General features: G+C 38.3%; 1 protein-coding gene across 2 annotated transcripts in view; it reads left to right on the top strand.

The window, feature by feature from the left end:
* Window positions 1–17366, top strand: part of camkk1a (calcium/calmodulin-dependent protein kinase kinase 1, alpha a) — a 52073-nt gene that overhangs the window by 20865 nt on the left and 13842 nt on the right. For both annotated transcript variants that reach the window (XM_067493963.1, XM_067493962.1), the window contains exons 3-8: window positions 4806–4853; window positions 6667–6720; window positions 11754–11805; window positions 13784–13917; window positions 16337–16373; window positions 16732–16753. In XM_067493963.1, coding sequence (XP_067350064.1) covers window positions 4806–4853; window positions 6667–6720; window positions 11754–11805; window positions 13784–13917; window positions 16337–16373; window positions 16732–16753 — 347 coding nt within the window. The remainder of the gene's footprint in view (window positions 1–4805; window positions 4854–6666; window positions 6721–11753; window positions 11806–13783; window positions 13918–16336; window positions 16374–16731; window positions 16754–17366) is intronic.

Below are 17366 nucleotides of genomic sequence, written 5' to 3'. Positions count from 1 at the left end.
ACCTTTCTTCCCCATTCTGCTGCTCGGTTTGAACATCAGATCATATTGAGCATGTCCTCATGTCTAAGTGCCTGTAGAAATGCTGATGTGTGATTGGCTAATTAGAAATTACCAGTTGAACAGGGGAACCTAATAAACTGGCCAGTGAATCTGGATTATCAGCCAAGAAAGAGGTGATCAGTCAGTGGAGAACATGTCAATAAGAATTGTGAGAAGGTGTGTTTACTAGTCTGTCAATAGCCGTCATTAACATAGAAACACACCTTTTGGTGTCAGTTAATTTATATTAATGCATAATGATTCTCGCTTCTGTGATGAATGTGCAGCCTTTGCATTAGTCCATTCTCTACACAGTGGCAGAAGTGTGTTGTAATGACATCGTAAAGGATTGTGTTTTGCTGTCTTTGACAAGAACAGAAATGGTTTCTGGCCAGTATTGTGCTGCTGGATACACTATAGAAAAAGTGAGGTGTGTGTGTGTATAGATGCTGTGACAGTTAATACCTTCCCTATTGTATCTTAGACAGCGTGGTCACATTAAAATCACATTAAAATCTAGGTTGTTAGAGCTCTTATACCCAGGCCTAGTAAAATCATTCCCTTACCGGTTGTTATGCTGAAAACTTCACATGCCCGCTGCATTTCTGGCATCCAGAAAAGAAATTCACATCGTCAAACCTCTAAAACTACCTTCCTCGTGAACTGCTGTCCAAGCTTTCAGTGAGTTGACAAAACCCAATGCAGTGCACTCACTAGATAAGAAGTGGAGGTGCTGTAGAAGGCTGTAGCCTTCAACTCTGACACATTCACTGTGGATACATTGAAGGTGGAGCATCCATAGACATTTTACCAATTACAGCCACTCAAGGCTGCTTGACCATTATTTGATGCTTACTGTGACTAATGATTGGGTGTGTGCTGATCTATATTGTGTTAGCTTTTTATAATTCTATGATTCTCTTAAATATCGTTTTAAAGTAAGCAGCTTTTGCATTTAGTTATCATACCCTAATGACTATAGAGACAATTATGAGTGATTTGGTCATGAAACCTTGTTGGACCTGATTCAGCTTTACCTGAACAGAGCTTCATTTTACAAAGATATATTGCCACCACTCCACTATTTAAGGTCCATTTTGTCTTTGCTACTTTTGGTACAAGTAGACAGGAATTTTCTGTCTTGAAGGATTTGTAGGTTTATTTGCCAACAAGTTGTTTACTATATTCACTCAGTCTTCAGGTGAGTGCTTCTTCCAGACTGTCAAAGACTAGTAATGTTTGACACTTGAGGCAAACTCTAAGTCTGTAAGTGTGAACTGTCCAGTCTTTGAAAGTCTTGTCCCTAGCTACAAATTAATGGTTCATCATTTTTTGCAAATATGCATATTTGGTGTGTTGTTCAGAGAAAGACTTGAAAAATGAGACCACTCACATGTCTTTATGCTAAATATAAAACTAGACCCAGCAGACAGGTTAGTTAGGCTTAGCACAAAAGCTTACCATCCCCTGTCCAAAGGTAATACAGTCAAAGGTGTCCATGCATCTTTCCAAGTCCAAGGGCTAAGCAAGTCTCCAAAGGCTTGTAAGGGGTTAGACAGCAGCAGCTGGTGGAAAGCCTTACTTTGGTAGAGCAGCTCTGTGTCCCTTTAAACATGCTTGACACTTGCTAAGGTGGTCATGGCACGACTGATGGTTCTGCAGATTTAGTAGGTAAATTAGTGGGTTTGAAATGGACTTGCAGGCTGATTGTGTTCCTTTTTAATCCAGCCAGACTCGCTGTTTCTCCCTGTGTGCTCTTTGTTAGACTAATCTAAACACCTGCTGGCAGTGGCTTTGTGTCCTGTACAGTCCACAGACATTAGTTGTAGAGTGTTATCAGTGGAGAATTTTATGTAAGCTTTCCCAAAATGTTGAGCTCTCGTCAAAACTTTTGCAGTAATTATACACGTCATTAATTTATCATATAGAAAACATGCACTTGCTAACCAATGGATATTGGTTAAAGTAGCCTATGGCTGTAGGCAAGTCCTGAAATCCATTTTCATATGATTTTTTATAGTCAATTCAGAGCAAATATTAAAAATTCATGACATCTGCCAGGATAGGGAACCCCTCTGAGTTTAACAGACTCCTGCCACAGACTCACAGACCTGTCATTGTGTCCTTTCCTATCTGAAAATGGAGTTGCAGCTCTTGCACTGAACCATAAAAAGGACTCATGTTGCTCGTATTTCCCTGCTCTCCCTGGGTCCACAGTGTGACAGAGCAGAGAGACAGAGGAGCATTTCTTAAAGCGGAGAGGAATACATACCATCCGATGACTAGTGAGGGTTTTTTTTTTTTTTTTCACTTCTTTTATTTGTCCTTGTGGAACTTCAGTTTGTCTCTCTCTGCAGTCTGGGCAAGTGCTCAGAAATGTCATGTTATTTAATTGTATTTATTATATCATCTATTTATCCCTGCCCTCATTTAAGATGACAAAAATGTCCATAGAACATTTACAGGGTCCCACAATAAATCATCAATACAATCTTTCTCTCTTTGTCCTTCTATTAAGATGCATCAAACTCTCCTCAAATTTGTTATGGTTTTACCTGCTGTTATGTACACATGGTTCACACATACACGTATTTATCCCCAGCTGTTGGGGGGTGGGATGAATATATTGGCTGTACAGCAATTACGATTTTGGCTCAGAGGATAGATATGAACCAAAAAGGTTCAACATTTTAGTTTGCATTTGATGACATTACCACTTAGGTATCTTAAAGAACATAGAGCAGAACACTAAATAACTAGTCTTGAGAGGGAGTTCTATTTATCAACTGGCAGTTGCGTGAGATGGCTTCCGTGACTTGTCATGTTCCACTCATTTCTTCAGGGATCCCATCAATAATAATGTTGCTTCTCTTTGACTGAGGCTCCAGGTACTCTGATTTTTGTTTCTACACACACTTGAGATGTGCTTCGGGCTAGTTACACTAATTAAAGTTTGAGTCAATGAAATATGAAGCTCATGTAGTTACCTGGAGCATTTGCAGAGAAAATGCAACAGATATCGTCTCAACTCAGCAAACTCATTGATTAGTATGATTGATTAGATGTCAGCTACTATTATCTGTTTTGGCAATTACAGATCTGTTTTTTTTTTTGGAAGTTTTATTTTCACTAAATGTATGTTAAGCCAGCAGAAGACATTTCAAAATCAGTAACTTTAGCAACTCCTAGAGCAATAAACACTGTTACTATGGATTCATGGTCACAGTTCATTAGTACAGTAAATGATGTGATTCACTCTATTCTGGTCTTTATTTGATGCTGCATTGTTTTTGTGCTGTTAGTTATGCAAATGTCTGCCATTTGCACAAGGACACGCAGAATAGGAAGCTGCAGAATGAGGCAGCTTCCTCTGCAATGGCCTCATTATCCCCAGGCAGTTTATCATTCTATCAAAATGACAGGATGGGGAAATAATTTTACACTTTCAGGCCTTAAATAAAACAAGTCTGTTTCTATTAATTACATCCTAAGGTGTGTATTTATATATCACAAGAATGAAATGCATGGTCATCAGTGGTGGTGATCTCTTTGATTTGCCGTAATATTGATCCGTTGTTTGGTACTGAGATGTGCAGAGATTGGGAGAGACCCTTGAGGGAATACAGTGCAGCTGTTTGTACAAAAAGCGATAGTCTGACATGACAGCATGACAGAAAAGCCCTGGAAAGACTTATTGTGGCTCAGTTGAGAATTTGAGTTTAATTTATGTGTGTGTGCATCGTGTGGCAGATGTGTTTAAAGCTGTCCGCATGGCACTCGTTATCCATCAACGCTGACCGAGTATTAACTGCAGTGCAGTGCCCACTGAGCATGTGCCGGCAAACTGTGAACTCAGTGGAAGTCCTCTCAGGCAATCCCTCCTACTGCTCTTTTCTTTGGATTCTCCTCATTTGTCTTTCCTTTTATCCTTCACTGCCCTATTTTCTTCACTTTATCTCTCTTCAACCAATCAAAGCGAGTCGTTAAGAGTTGCACAGTTGCACAACCCCATCTTCTCTTCAGTCTCTCACTCTTTGTCATAATCCCTGCCCACAGTATTTTACAGCATCATACCCTACAGCACCAACAGTTATGTTTAATACAAGCTACATAAGCTGTACGCTGCATATTATGTAACTCACTATATAAAGTCGTATTTTTTGAAACACCATGAGTTGAAGCTGTATTTTCAGTTCTGCCACACAAGTCTGTGTTGTTTCATCAGTGTATTCCTACCTCCTCACATCCTGTAAACATGTTCCAGTATCAAGCTTCAGGCAATGGTGTGGTTCACAATAAGCCTCCCCCAAGCTGTAATGAGAGACATGCTTCCAATCCATTTTCACCACAGCTCCATAGCCCCATCCACCCCCCCCCCCCCACTTTGCTGTTGGTGCATCCCCTCCTCACCTCTCTCTCCAACCTCCTCTCTGTCCCGCTTTCTACTGACGTGCGCCTGGCTGCCTCTGTGCTGTATCAGTGGTTTCTATGGAACTGCAAATCAGCCATTTAAGCAGTGGCCCCCTAATGGATTTGCAGACAGTAAACAGAAACTACAGACCACATGGCTACCTTCATCTCAGGAATAAAATGACTTTCAACAAACACACACACACACACACAGTGAACATTTTGTACCTGTATCAAAGATACAAAGTTTCTCTTTGCTTTCGATATTAAAAAGCGTTCACTCTGATCACGTTGATGATTATGTTGATGATTTAGATCCTTACTGTATGTTCTGCCTTTTCTCTTCCAATTGACAGGACTGTATCCAGTTGAACCAGTATAAGCTGAAGAGTGACATTGGAAAGGTGAGTCCATTGGCTTTCTGCCATTTGCCATTCTCTTCAATTTCAAGTAGTTTTGGAAAATGGCTGCAACTAAGGGCACACTGACTGCTCAGTTTAGCTTTTGAATGTGAAAAGGGGGCACAGCATCATTCCCACCTTTTGCACACTAAAAGTTGAAAGTTGTTTTTATGTGGCTTGCACATTCTTGAATTTTCTAGGTAAAATATCATATCATGTAGGACTGTTTGGATGATTCCGATGAGCTCCAGCTATCATGCCTCTGTATAGTTGTTATACACACTTGACTTCTACATTGCTCAAACATGTTCTGCAATGTAATTTAATATGGTACAGTATTGGCCACATCTGACTGTAGAACCTCAAGGTCTCGCTTTCTAAAATCATGCTAATATTATACTTTCAAACAAGCCACACTTAGCAATTCTGTGACATTCTATATGGGCACAGTCTGTTTTGGCCAGCCGTTTAGTTTGGACTAAAGTGTTACACAATTCGAAACTGGAAAGTGCTCAAGGCTATGAACAGGAAAAAATATGTAAAATGCTTATCTCATGTAAGGAACATTTTGTGTCAGATAAGTGATATGGTCAGATATTAAATTAGACAGAGGATTAAAACCATTTCTATTAGGAAACATAGAGAAAGCTAGGTGATGGAAGAATTCACACTCTGACCATGTGCTAAATAAATCCCACAATTAGACTTCAGTCTTTCCATGAGATAAAGAAAGAATTCATCTTCTCAGGATGAATTCTTTGTTGGTCATTTGTGGCCAGCCAGCTGGCACTTCTAGCTGTCTAAGTGTCAGATGTAATGTTAATAACTTTAAAAAGTTAATGTGAATAATTTTTCCACTGTTGAAGCAGTTATGTAAAAACAAGAGGGAAAGGACTATGATGGTAAACACACATCTTGTGGCAATGTGTGTGTGGGAGGAACCATTCTGTGCTGTCAAAGAATAAAAATGTTGTTTTTGAATGGAAACAGTGCTGTCTTCAAAACATTCTGTCAGTATGGCATTGCCATCTGTTTTTAAAGTGATGCTTTAGGAAGCTTAACACCAGTTGTGTGCACTACTTTGTGCATGGAACTCCTAAATTGTTGAACTATACATACAGGTTCATAAGATTTTGGACATTGACATAATCTTCATCATATTTCCTCTGTACACCAGCACAATTGAAAGGAGACTGCATACGAATGAAAGAAATTTATATTCATACACATCCAGTTTAATGACATAAAGATATTTGGACAGTTGGCTGCTCAGCTGTTCAATGGGCAGGTGTGTGTTATTCCTCCTGATGGTTCATTTACAATTAAGCAGATTAGAGGTTTAGAGTTTATTTTGAGTGTGGCATTTGGGTTTAGAATGGTGTAACTGTGAATACGAAAACTCTTTATAAGGGAACAATGCACTTTTTGAGATTAGGAACATCTGGAAAGCCATGGAAACAAACTGCGGTGGATGACAATTATTTCACTGGGGAAGAAAAACCTATGTGTCAAAATCAACAATCAAGAGAAGACTTCATCAGAATAGATGCAAGATTAGACTGATTGGACATTAGTGTCTGTCAAAAAGCTGTGGAGAGCAACAGGTTAACAGCAGTTGACTAACATTGTTAACACTGGCTCACAGGTTGGACTAAGTGGTAATAAAGCATGAGTATGAGCAAGATATTACTGTTTGACTTTTTCTAAAGATACTTCTCATTGCTCAATTCCAAATAGATGGATTTCACAGCAGCATGAGTTGCTATAAACAAGTAAGTCCATACTGATAATAAATGTCTTTTTTGTTGGATTCCAGGGCTCCTATGGTGTGGTCAAACTCGCCTACAATGAGGATGATGACAAATATTATGTAAGTCAAAGCAATCATTTACTAGATTAACTTTTCCAATTATCATCTGAAAGTCAGTCCATCTGCAGCACAGCTACTGCTCTTCTGAGTTTTCGCCCACTAGCATCTATTGTCTAGACAGAGGAGCCCTACAGGATTTCACCAGTGCTATTGATTTTTTTTTTTTTCCATTTCCACCATCTTGATTACCTCTCCATTCCTTCAAATTGCATCAGTTAGCTTGGAGGAAACTTGGAAATGAAAGGGCCCTCTGGTGCCACTTAAGGTGCATCCAAGACTTTATTACCTTTCTTCAAAGCAGTTTCTCTGCTGCTTTTAAAAACTTATGTGTCAATTCTGCTTTTTAAAAGGCAGCATGGTGACATAAGGTCATTTTAGGTTCCTTGAAGGTGATTTATTCCTGTGTAAGTAAATGGTAAATTGCTTGGTAATGGTAAAGCTTCATGTTTTAACATGAGTAAGCAGCCCTGTAAAGTAACAACAATAAAAGTGTTTGGATGAGTCATGTCGACTTGGCTGCCAACTCTGGATAGGTTTAAGATCTACTTTTGAACTGGAGCCTGTAGCAGCTCGGTGCCAAACACAACTTGATATTAAAATGGGAGCTTATAAATAGGTTGATGCAAAATTGGCAAACAACAGGAATTTATGCAATGACAGACCAAATCTTCAATATATGAGTGAACTAATAAACCAAGGAGTGCTTATATAAACTTTCCATCTGGAGTAGAATAATGAATAATGAAAAGCAGCTTTAACAGACATTCAGCAGTATGTCTGTACACTGTGTAGGCTATAGTGTTTTTGGAAATCAGGTGGTACCCCAGCTGGATGGAAATGCTAAAGTAGACCTTTGAATTATAAGGTAATGTTCTGTATTTTTATTACTGTATTTTTAAAGCATCCCCAGATACTGTGTTGCTAATCTGGTTTTGCTGTACACTGAAAACATTTTGGCTCAAGATCAAACATTGGATATCAGATGAAACTTTTGAATCTCACTTTTATTTAATGGCATTTACACCTGAATAAGTGAAATAAATGAACACCTTTTGTATTTTGTAATAGGGAAAACTATTAGGAAAATTAAGCAAAGTCAATACAACAGTTTGGAATGTCGTGAAAAAAAGAAACCACTGGTGTACTGAGCAACACACACAGAACATGTGGGCAAAATAAAACAGCTGATGACCAAAGCATTGTGAGAGCTGCGAAGAAAAAAACCCTAAAACTGCTTCTGCAACAGACTTAATGATCCTATGATGATATAACCCATGATGGTATCAGCAGAATGAATTCAGAAGGAAATTACTGCCAATTTACAGTGAAATGCCACACAGCTAACTGGTAGATGCTTCATGATGCAACAAGACTAGAATGTTTTAGACCAAATCAATCACCAGGCAACCATTTCACCAGCTAAAGAGGAGGTTAAACGGGCAGCCCCTGCAAAACGGATATCAACTGAATGAGGCTGCAGAAAACCCAGGTAAAGCAAATCGAAAATTTGCTGATGTCAGTGAGTCACGAGCTCCTTATACTAATTAAATATAAGGGACTTGAAACCAAATATTACATTTTTTTATTTAAACTCTTCCTTGAAAAACTGTAAACAGTGATTGCTGTTAGCCTTCAGAGCTAAGACGATTGAAGTGGTGTTGCCCACTGATGTGTTTTTAGTTTTTGTACAATAATTGAGGATCATGGCCCAGATGAATAAGCTAAACCCAGGTGTGGAGTCAGAGACACTGCAGTGGCTACAGACTGTTTATTGCTCTTATGAAAGAAGAAGGATATCTGAAAATAATTTTAGAAACTAAACTTGGATAACAATTATTTACATTTACCTAGTATACTTTATGTAGTAGGTTTACTAATGTCAATTTACCATAGTATACTTTTAAGTGTATTGGCCCACTTTGTAGTTTACTTAAATATATACTATAAATTTATTATTAAAAATAGTACACTTTTTAGTTTATAAAAGTATACCTCAAGTAAATGGTCTGCACTGTAGCGCTTTCCTACCTATTGGCACTCAAAGCGCTTTACACTGCTTCTTATTCACCCATTCACACTCACAACCACACACACTCACAATCACACACACACTCACACACTGATGGGGGAGCTGCTATGCAGCTGGCCAACACTCACTGGGAACAACTAAGTTGGGGTTCAGGGTCTTGCTCAACACTTTGACATGTGACCGGACGAGCCGGATTGAACCAACAACTATGAGATTGGTGGACAACCGCTCTACCTTCCTGCACCACAGTCGCCCCAATAACTACAGTTGGGTGCAGAAATTTTTTATACATTTCTTCTTTTGACGAATGAACATTTCTTCTAGCTGAATGTGCAATGTTATTATATTAGGTTTGGGTTAATGTTTACATGTAATTTCAGTGTAGGGGAATGCAAATCACACCCATCATCGAATATCTTTCAGTTTACTTTGTATGTACTTGTCTGAGACATACTAAACCCAATTATAGATTTTGTATAGACTTTGGCCTATAAAGTAAAAGATATACACTAAAGGGAAAACAGAAAGGGGTTTAATAATTTTTCACAGCACCATACCTTACTTTATATAGGTCAATGAAATTTAAATCAGGCAGTGAACATTTGTGAAATACTATAAAGTTCTACTTTAATATTAGTTACTAGTAAACAAATTAATTCATTTCTCATAGTAAGATAAAACATTATGGAATATTAACGTTGATAAAGCTGCAGTGGTCAGTCTTAAAATGTATGAAACAGATTTTGACTTGACAAGCTTGGATCAAATTAAAATAACATGATGACTAATTCCACGGAGTGTTATGTATTATCACAAAGATCTTTTCAAAATGAGTGATGGAAACCAGGTTGAAAAGCAGATAACTGAAGGTCTTTGAATCCTGCATCCATTTGTTGGAGAGTCTTTTATCATGTAAATATAATGCTCACACCTTGATTGGCACACATCCAATGGTGATGATGCCATTTATCAGCCTCAGGAGGCTAAAGTAAACCAAATTCATGCACATTTACTCAACTAATTTCAGATTGGCAGAGATAAATTTAAAGAGCTAATTATTAGCAAGTACTTGCGGGAACAGACTTGATAAATGAGAGGCTGTCTCTCCAAATCACTTCCAGGAGAAGTCTGAGGACACCTGAACCCAGTGCTGACACACACACACCCCCAAAAACTCCCCAAAATATTTGTCTTTATTGCTTTGGTAACCAGTGCTGGATTCCCACCATAAGAAGACGGGGAAGGTCAACCAAATAAATGAATTAGTAAGTAAAAAGAACCGATAAATCACAAATTACTGTAAACTGAATCCGTAAGGGCGTTATAGGTATAATCCTTAAGAATCTCATGAATCCAAACCCTGGTTTTGCACTGATATTGGCAGAGTCTGCCTCCCAGCTGGATTCAAACTGCTGCCCCACACAAATAATTCACTGGAAGTACCGCAGCATGTGATGCAGGGTTCCTGTTGATCATTTTATTTTACTGACATCAGCCTCACTGTTTACCATTCACTACTTTACAGCCACAGAACCTACTTCCTGCTGCTGCTGCTGCATCACATTTAAATTGTTCAGTGGGTGTGAAAGCACTCTTAGGAATTGGGCTGTATTTATCACAGAGATGTCAACAAAACAGCTGTGACAATCCTTTCTCTCTCTTTTTTTTTTATTTTTTTTTTGTGGATAAAAAAATATTTTTAAATGGGCAATAACACATCACCAGTACCCACAACTGTTCCCAGATCAAATTGAGTCCAACATTTCTTACATAGACCCTCTGGGATTTTACTTAGAGGTTCCACGTGTGAGGAAACAGCATACCACACACAGTACTCACTAGTCTGTCTTCAATACATAATCAGAAAACAAAAGGTCAATAACTGAACAGACAATACTTATTCATGGTGTCCTTTTAAAGCATGTTTTCATTTTTTGAAAATTAAAATGTAGCCTTACTACTGTTACATTTGGTAAAAATACATTTACTATGATTAAAACGGATGACGCACCTACCTCAACAGTTTGAGTTTAGCTTAAGAGAAGGAAGCTATTTACTCGGGCCTCACCATCCATCCCGGATTGTATAATGAAGTCTGAACAGAGTATGGTCATGATTAATGTAATTGTCAAGTGCCTCTGTGGAGACGAGCTCCGCAGCCAAATGCTGCAGTAATTCAGAATGTTCCTAGACACATTTTAACTGTTTAATGACAATGTGTTTGAGAAATGCTTTTTTTCCCCACATTAACTACCCTCCCACAAGTCTACATGAGCACACACACACACACACACACACACACGCACACATACGTACACAGCACACCATGGAAACTGTGTACATGGGAGGCTCTGCTTTCTTGCCAAACCTGGTTTCTGTTCACTCATAGCCATGACGACCAGAAGGAAATTACCAAGCATGTGAATATACCAAGTATAGTGTGATGTTCTGTTGCAGTAGTAGAAAATGTTCTACCTTACCATAATTTAGTGATTTGTGAGATTATAAATGACTCTCTGACAACATGATGGTACAGTGTTCTACAGCATGTGGTGATTGATATTTATTTCTATTTTTTTTCCATTGCATAACTAAATACTTGCAACAAGATGTCACTGTGACTTAAGAGTTTTTCCCTTTTTCTTTTCTCTCTCTCTCTCACTTACACACACATACACACACATACAGACCCACACAGTTGTCCTTAAGAAAACAGATGCTGTTTTTCCTAAAAAAAATTATGTTGCCTCAGATTTATTGTATTTGCTCGAACTAGTAATTTATGTGCATATTAGGAGCCTGCTGAAGGTTGTGTCAGCCATTATCATATTCTTGAGGGAGCCTATGAGATTTAATGCGTCTTCACATCTATGTTTTGGTACACATTAAGATTTAGTTGGCATGCGACTTATTCTGGATCAGTGAATTATTTTGGCTTCCAATTAACACCACAGTATGCGATTGCATTGCATCAATTTATTTAAATCCTTTTTCACCTTCCTAGGCCATGAAGCTGGTGTCCAAGAAGAAGTTAATGAAGCAGTTTGGTTTTCCACGTAAGTCCGATTTTATTCTATTGTAACAAAGCAGGTAATATTAAAGATGAAGGAATAATCTCCATATTAAGACGGCAGTAAGGGCTTCATCAATACTTCCATCTAATACCAGACAAACCCACAGGTCATCCTTCAGAATTTCCTTCAGATGAACGCCACTTTGTGTTCTCTGATAGCAGCGTGGGGACCATGGAGGAGACTTTCTACATGAATGAACAAAAAAATGCTTTGTTAATTCAGAATGAACACAATCCCAGTTCCAAATAGAGCCACTGTATGAAGGTGCGTCACATCAGACTGAATGCCTGAATCTGACAAGCAGCCACGTGGATGTGATTTTTATTTAAATTGTTTTCTAAAGCACCATGAGTCAACAAACAGAATTTTAAAGAGGGGAATGAACTGCACCGGATTGGAGGTGCTTTGCAAGATTATTTGTTTACCCCGAAAAAAAGCAAATGCCAATCGACAAACAAGAACAGTCGCATTTTCCAGAGAAAGAGGAGCAACAGGAAGCGTTACCATAATGGGCAACATTAGGTCCACCTGTACAATCTAATGCAGTCCAAAACAGCAGCTCTGCTATGACATCTACTTTTATAAAGTTATAATTCCCAATTTAGAGGTGGTGCCAATGTTTTGCCCCCTAGATTAATTTTAAATGGGGGGGGGGTAAAACATTAGAACCTTATCCTAATCCTAATTTAATCCACTCCAGTATAAATTCACCAATCACTATGACCCTGTTGTAAACTCATAGCTAAAAAATGACCTTTCTGACAGTTTCAACAAAGCTGCTACAACATGATTATATTAGGTTTGTGTTATATTAAGACTAAAGGTTCCACTGTATTAATTATATCTATAACATGAACAGGACATAATGTTAATCTTCTCTTATCTCCATCAGCTTCTCTCTTTCTCTTAGTCTCCTCATCTTGACCCCTATCTCTTCACTTTCCAAAGCTCACCTTTAATAAAATAATCATTCTCATAACATCTCGATAACATCATCACATGAGACATCCCACAGTGATTATTTTATTATCCTGACAGTGGTTATTTTAGTAGAGTTATTTTATTGACTGTATTGTATTATATGTACCTCAGAAGTACAGACCTTCGAGACCTCAATTGTGGCTGGGGCCATGTTAAGGTCGGTACATCTGTGCTGCAGATTGCTAACACTTTGCTAACACTGAAACTATAACTAACAGCAATTAGATACACTGTGATAACTCAAAGCAAAGGGCATCTTAATTTACACTATGGCTATGAGTTAATATATTCAGTGTGATTCCCATATGTTATAATATCTTTTCTGGCAATTATTAACTTTTTAGATCTTTAAAGCCACTTGTAAAACTATACTAACACGCCTTTTTGTGATGTTACGAGAAGAGTTTGTTTTAAAAAGATAAGTTAGTTTTGTGAGATAAATGGGAAAAATGATCATAATTGTTTAATATTGTAGTTCCATAAATTAGAGATAAAATGGTCCAAAAAAAAGCAGCAGAGACAATCATTTTCCGACTTGTCCTCGTAAGTGTGGATTAGACCCCCTAACATTGCATTCATTTTACCTGTGATTCACTTCACTAGTCTCTTTTATTAGACTATTTGTGTCTTTCAAACTCCTCAGACATAAGAAAGCTTCCTCCAGAGCTGCATTCGCAGTGTCCCTGACACAGGGGGTTCAAATTAATTCTCTTCATCCCTGACACGGAAAGGAATAATTTTCACCTGTTTGAACTTGTCAGATTAGTGTCTCTGGCACTGTAGAGTTTGTCTGAAAAATCAATTAATTTTGCAGTTAAGAGAAAATCAAATGAACAAAAAAAAAAAAAAAAAAAAAATCTTCTTGAAATTTTCTTGTCACAAACCAGAGAAATGTTTCTCTACTGTGTTAGAGCAGAGATTGATCAAGACAGGAAGAACATGCAGTAATGTTGTGTGTGGTTCTTGTGGGGGTCTGCAGGTCGTCCACCGCCTAGAGGACCCAAGGCAGCTCAAGGAGAGCAGCCCAAAATCTTAGGACCTCTGGAGAGGGTTTACCAAGAGATTGCCATTCTTAAAAAACTGGACCATGTCAACATTGTCAAGTTGGTGGAGGTGAGAGTGTCCACGTTTTTTGGTTGTTGTTAAACAGTTAATAGATTCTGTTTTTGCATTAGAAATTAGAAACCTAACAACACATCCGTTCTGCTGCATTTAAGTTTACAGATGCATTAAAGCAGAAGATTGTTAGTAGTAAAGTTACTGAGAAAAAATCTCAAATGATAAAGTTTCAGTAATAACTTATGCACAATCAGAGAGAGTGTGAATAAGCTATAGAGAGATTGTTCAAAAGAATGAGTTTAGAAGAGAGTGTGTGAGAGTGATGTGTTTTAATGGTGCGGACTTACGTGCTCTGCTGCACTTGTAGTTTTATTTTATGGGAGTTGGAGTTTTTCACATACTAAAAACTAAACTGTTGAGTAATCTTCTTAAAATTCAGAAAACAGGTGGAGAATATGAGACCGTTTTACTCTCCAGCATAATTATTATACTTTGTGATGTATTCTTCAAAATCTCACCGAGTCGATTCCTACATTCCCAACACTCTAAAATGGATTTTAGAAAAGCTGGATCGACTTTCCGTTTCTATGATAGCAGATTTTGAAGACATGATTCGAGATGCCCGCCGCTCCCTTGGGATATCATCAGAGTGTTTTTCGATCTTGGCCAGATGGCGGGGGCACCGTCGCTGTGGTCGGGAGTTAAGCTCACAGAGCCAGTCAGTAGAAAAGCTGTTTGGCTCATTCGGGTGTACAGTGTGCCAGAAATAGAGTTTTTAAGCAAAAGTTGAGTTCCTATCTGCTCACTCCAGCAAAAAAGGCACACACACACACACATATCTCTTCCATTCTTTGTCCACCCTCACTCTGATGAGGGGCATTTGTGTGCATGAGGAAAACCTGCTCTCCATCTCTTATGTCTCTCTGTTCATCCATTTAAATGGGCTGTGCTCGGGTCAGGATCACATCCATTATGGATATCCAGCTGATTCCTGTGAGACTGCAGTCCAATCCATCTAATTATGAATAGACTTTTTCTGTCGTTTTGAAACATTAAAGCCCACGCTGAGTGGAACACATTAAAACCGATGAAAATGATATGGTCATTTGTCATAGATGGTTGGCAAGCAACAGTAAAACCGGCCTCATTCTCACCAAGGCGTGCAGTTTTTATGAGAGCAGACACTTTTATTAAAATTTATGCGTAAGTCATGTCATTTTAAAAAGTAAGATGCCATTTTAATGCATCTCATTCAGTACATTAGTCAACAGCTACAAATAAAATGCTAGGTGCTGACGGTTTGTAGCTTGTACTTTTATTTGGAACAGAGACTTAAAAGAAATGTGCATCAAATTAAGTAAATGTTTAAGTTAATATGAGACGGTATGAGCAAACATTCACCTGACTGTTTCATGGTCTGGTAAAATTGCCTCCTACAGAAGCAATTTCCTACTCTTGTTTTTCCTGTACTGTGTGTCTTTGCCAGACGTTTGTCTTTAGTGTAGTCACTTAAATTCCCCAGCATGTTTAATTTACACAGATGCTGCAGATATACTGCGTGTCCTGTGGTTCGCAGGGGGTGTGAGCTGTTGCATGGCCTATGGTGTGCAGAAGGAAAATAGTAGTCTTGTGGGGACACCTGTTTACATTAACCAACTCTGCAGTATTGGTTGCGGACATTCACCAACCAGTCCCGGCTAATTTACAGGACGGGCTTCGATGCAGGTCTTGTTTTTGAGTGTACTGCAAAAATGTAGCATTGCAGTCCATCCATTCTTCTTTTTATTGCACACATTCTTTATACTTGTGAAAACATTACCCACAGAACAACCCCAAGAGGCAGCAGTTCCCAAAATGAATGTGTTTAATCAAATTATCACACAGAAATTCTGGAGGCAAGTAGTTTTCTTTTATACTGTAATAACAATAAGAGCATCGGGGGCTAAAATGGCCTCAACAGTTCACTGTTGCCCCAGGGCCACGCAGCAGAAATTAAAATGCAGACAAACTATGCAAAGCAGAATTACAAGCAACTTTCATATGAGCACAAAGAAAAGGCAACACAAACATTTAAAATAATTTAATTTGTTTTTTACTTTGTGCTGCCATCATAATCGCTTCTCATAAAGGAAATAGGAGGTTAAACTGCAGTATTTTAGTTTGCAGGTATTTAAAATGTTCCCATGAAGTATTAACATACTGCATATCATAACATACGCCATTGTTCTCACCTGCCTGTAGTGAGAACCCAGAGGTTTTCAATGGGAAAGTCTCTACTGAATCTATTAAAAATAAAAAAAGTTCTGCTTTCTGCTCTTTCTTGCACTTGCATCTCATGAAATGTAAACACTTTTCCGATAGGACTTCGCTTTGATGTTCTGTCCTTGACTCGATTTTTGCTTGCCTTGTACCTCACTTATAAGTGAGTCTGCTAAATGACTAAATGTAAATGATAAATGTGTTCACGTTGCAGGTGCTGGATGATCCTGCAGAGGACAACCTTCACATGGGTAGGCAGACCATATGTTCCTTGTCTAAATCCTGTTTTTTTTGGCCCTTAAGACATACAATATGCCACCAAAAAGTGTTTTTAGAAGTTATTCACAATTCAGATTGTGTCCTCAGGGCTGGCACATTATGCAGACATCTTCCATCAGGAGTGCCAGGTCACAGTTAGGACACCTATTCATGTGAAATATCAGATTCTTTATGTGCTTAATGTGGCACATTCAGCTCATTTAGTGCTCTTGAGGATGAATAATGTGATGCTGGGGTGTTGCCTCAGTGACAGCAGTGGTCAAGCAACTGGCATAAATTGATTTGTGCTTAAGTGTTCCTATTTCCTGTCCCTCTCTTTTTCTCTGACAGTGTTTGAGCTGATGCGTAAAGGGTGAGTATAGAGAATATTTTTTAAAATAATTTAAGGCTCATGCCCTCTGTTCCTCTACCTTCACCTGCTCATTTCGTCATCCCTCCATCCCTGCCTTGGTCTCTGCAGTGTTCTCCTTCATTACTCAAAGCTGACGCAGTCTGGGTGTTTGTTCCATTTCAGGCTTCAAAAGGATTCATAATGTTCTTCACAGTTATTACCAGTGGTAGTCAGCCCTGTAAACGTTTCACATCCTAATGCATGATGAGTTTCATCCCAAACACAACTAAAAATTTGTGATGATCTGTGACCCGAGCAGAACTTTGGTGATTGATTAATAAAGTTAACAGAGATGGGAGGACGTAGCTTTTATTATTTCTTGTCTATTGTCTATTTACTGATATTTACCTGATTTTTAGCACTTGTGTATTGTAGCTTTAAATAATCTAATAATTACGGCCAATCTCCTGATGATTAATCCACCAGTCATCTCTGCTTTATTAAATGCATTTGCAAGAAAATAAATAATGTCACTCTTTGCAATTACCTGATTTTCTGCATAAATTGGTTATGAAATGTCATCGGATCTTCACCAAAGTCACAAATATCAACAAACAGTACAATCCTTTTAAGC

This window comes from Channa argus, chromosome 24, assembly GCF_033026475.1.
Source record: "Channa argus isolate prfri chromosome 24, Channa argus male v1.0, whole genome shotgun sequence".
Taxonomy (NCBI): domain Eukaryota; kingdom Metazoa; phylum Chordata; class Actinopteri; order Anabantiformes; family Channidae; genus Channa; species Channa argus.
Note: the sequence above shows the minus strand (reverse complement) of the source record. Positions and strands in the feature narration are given on the sequence as shown.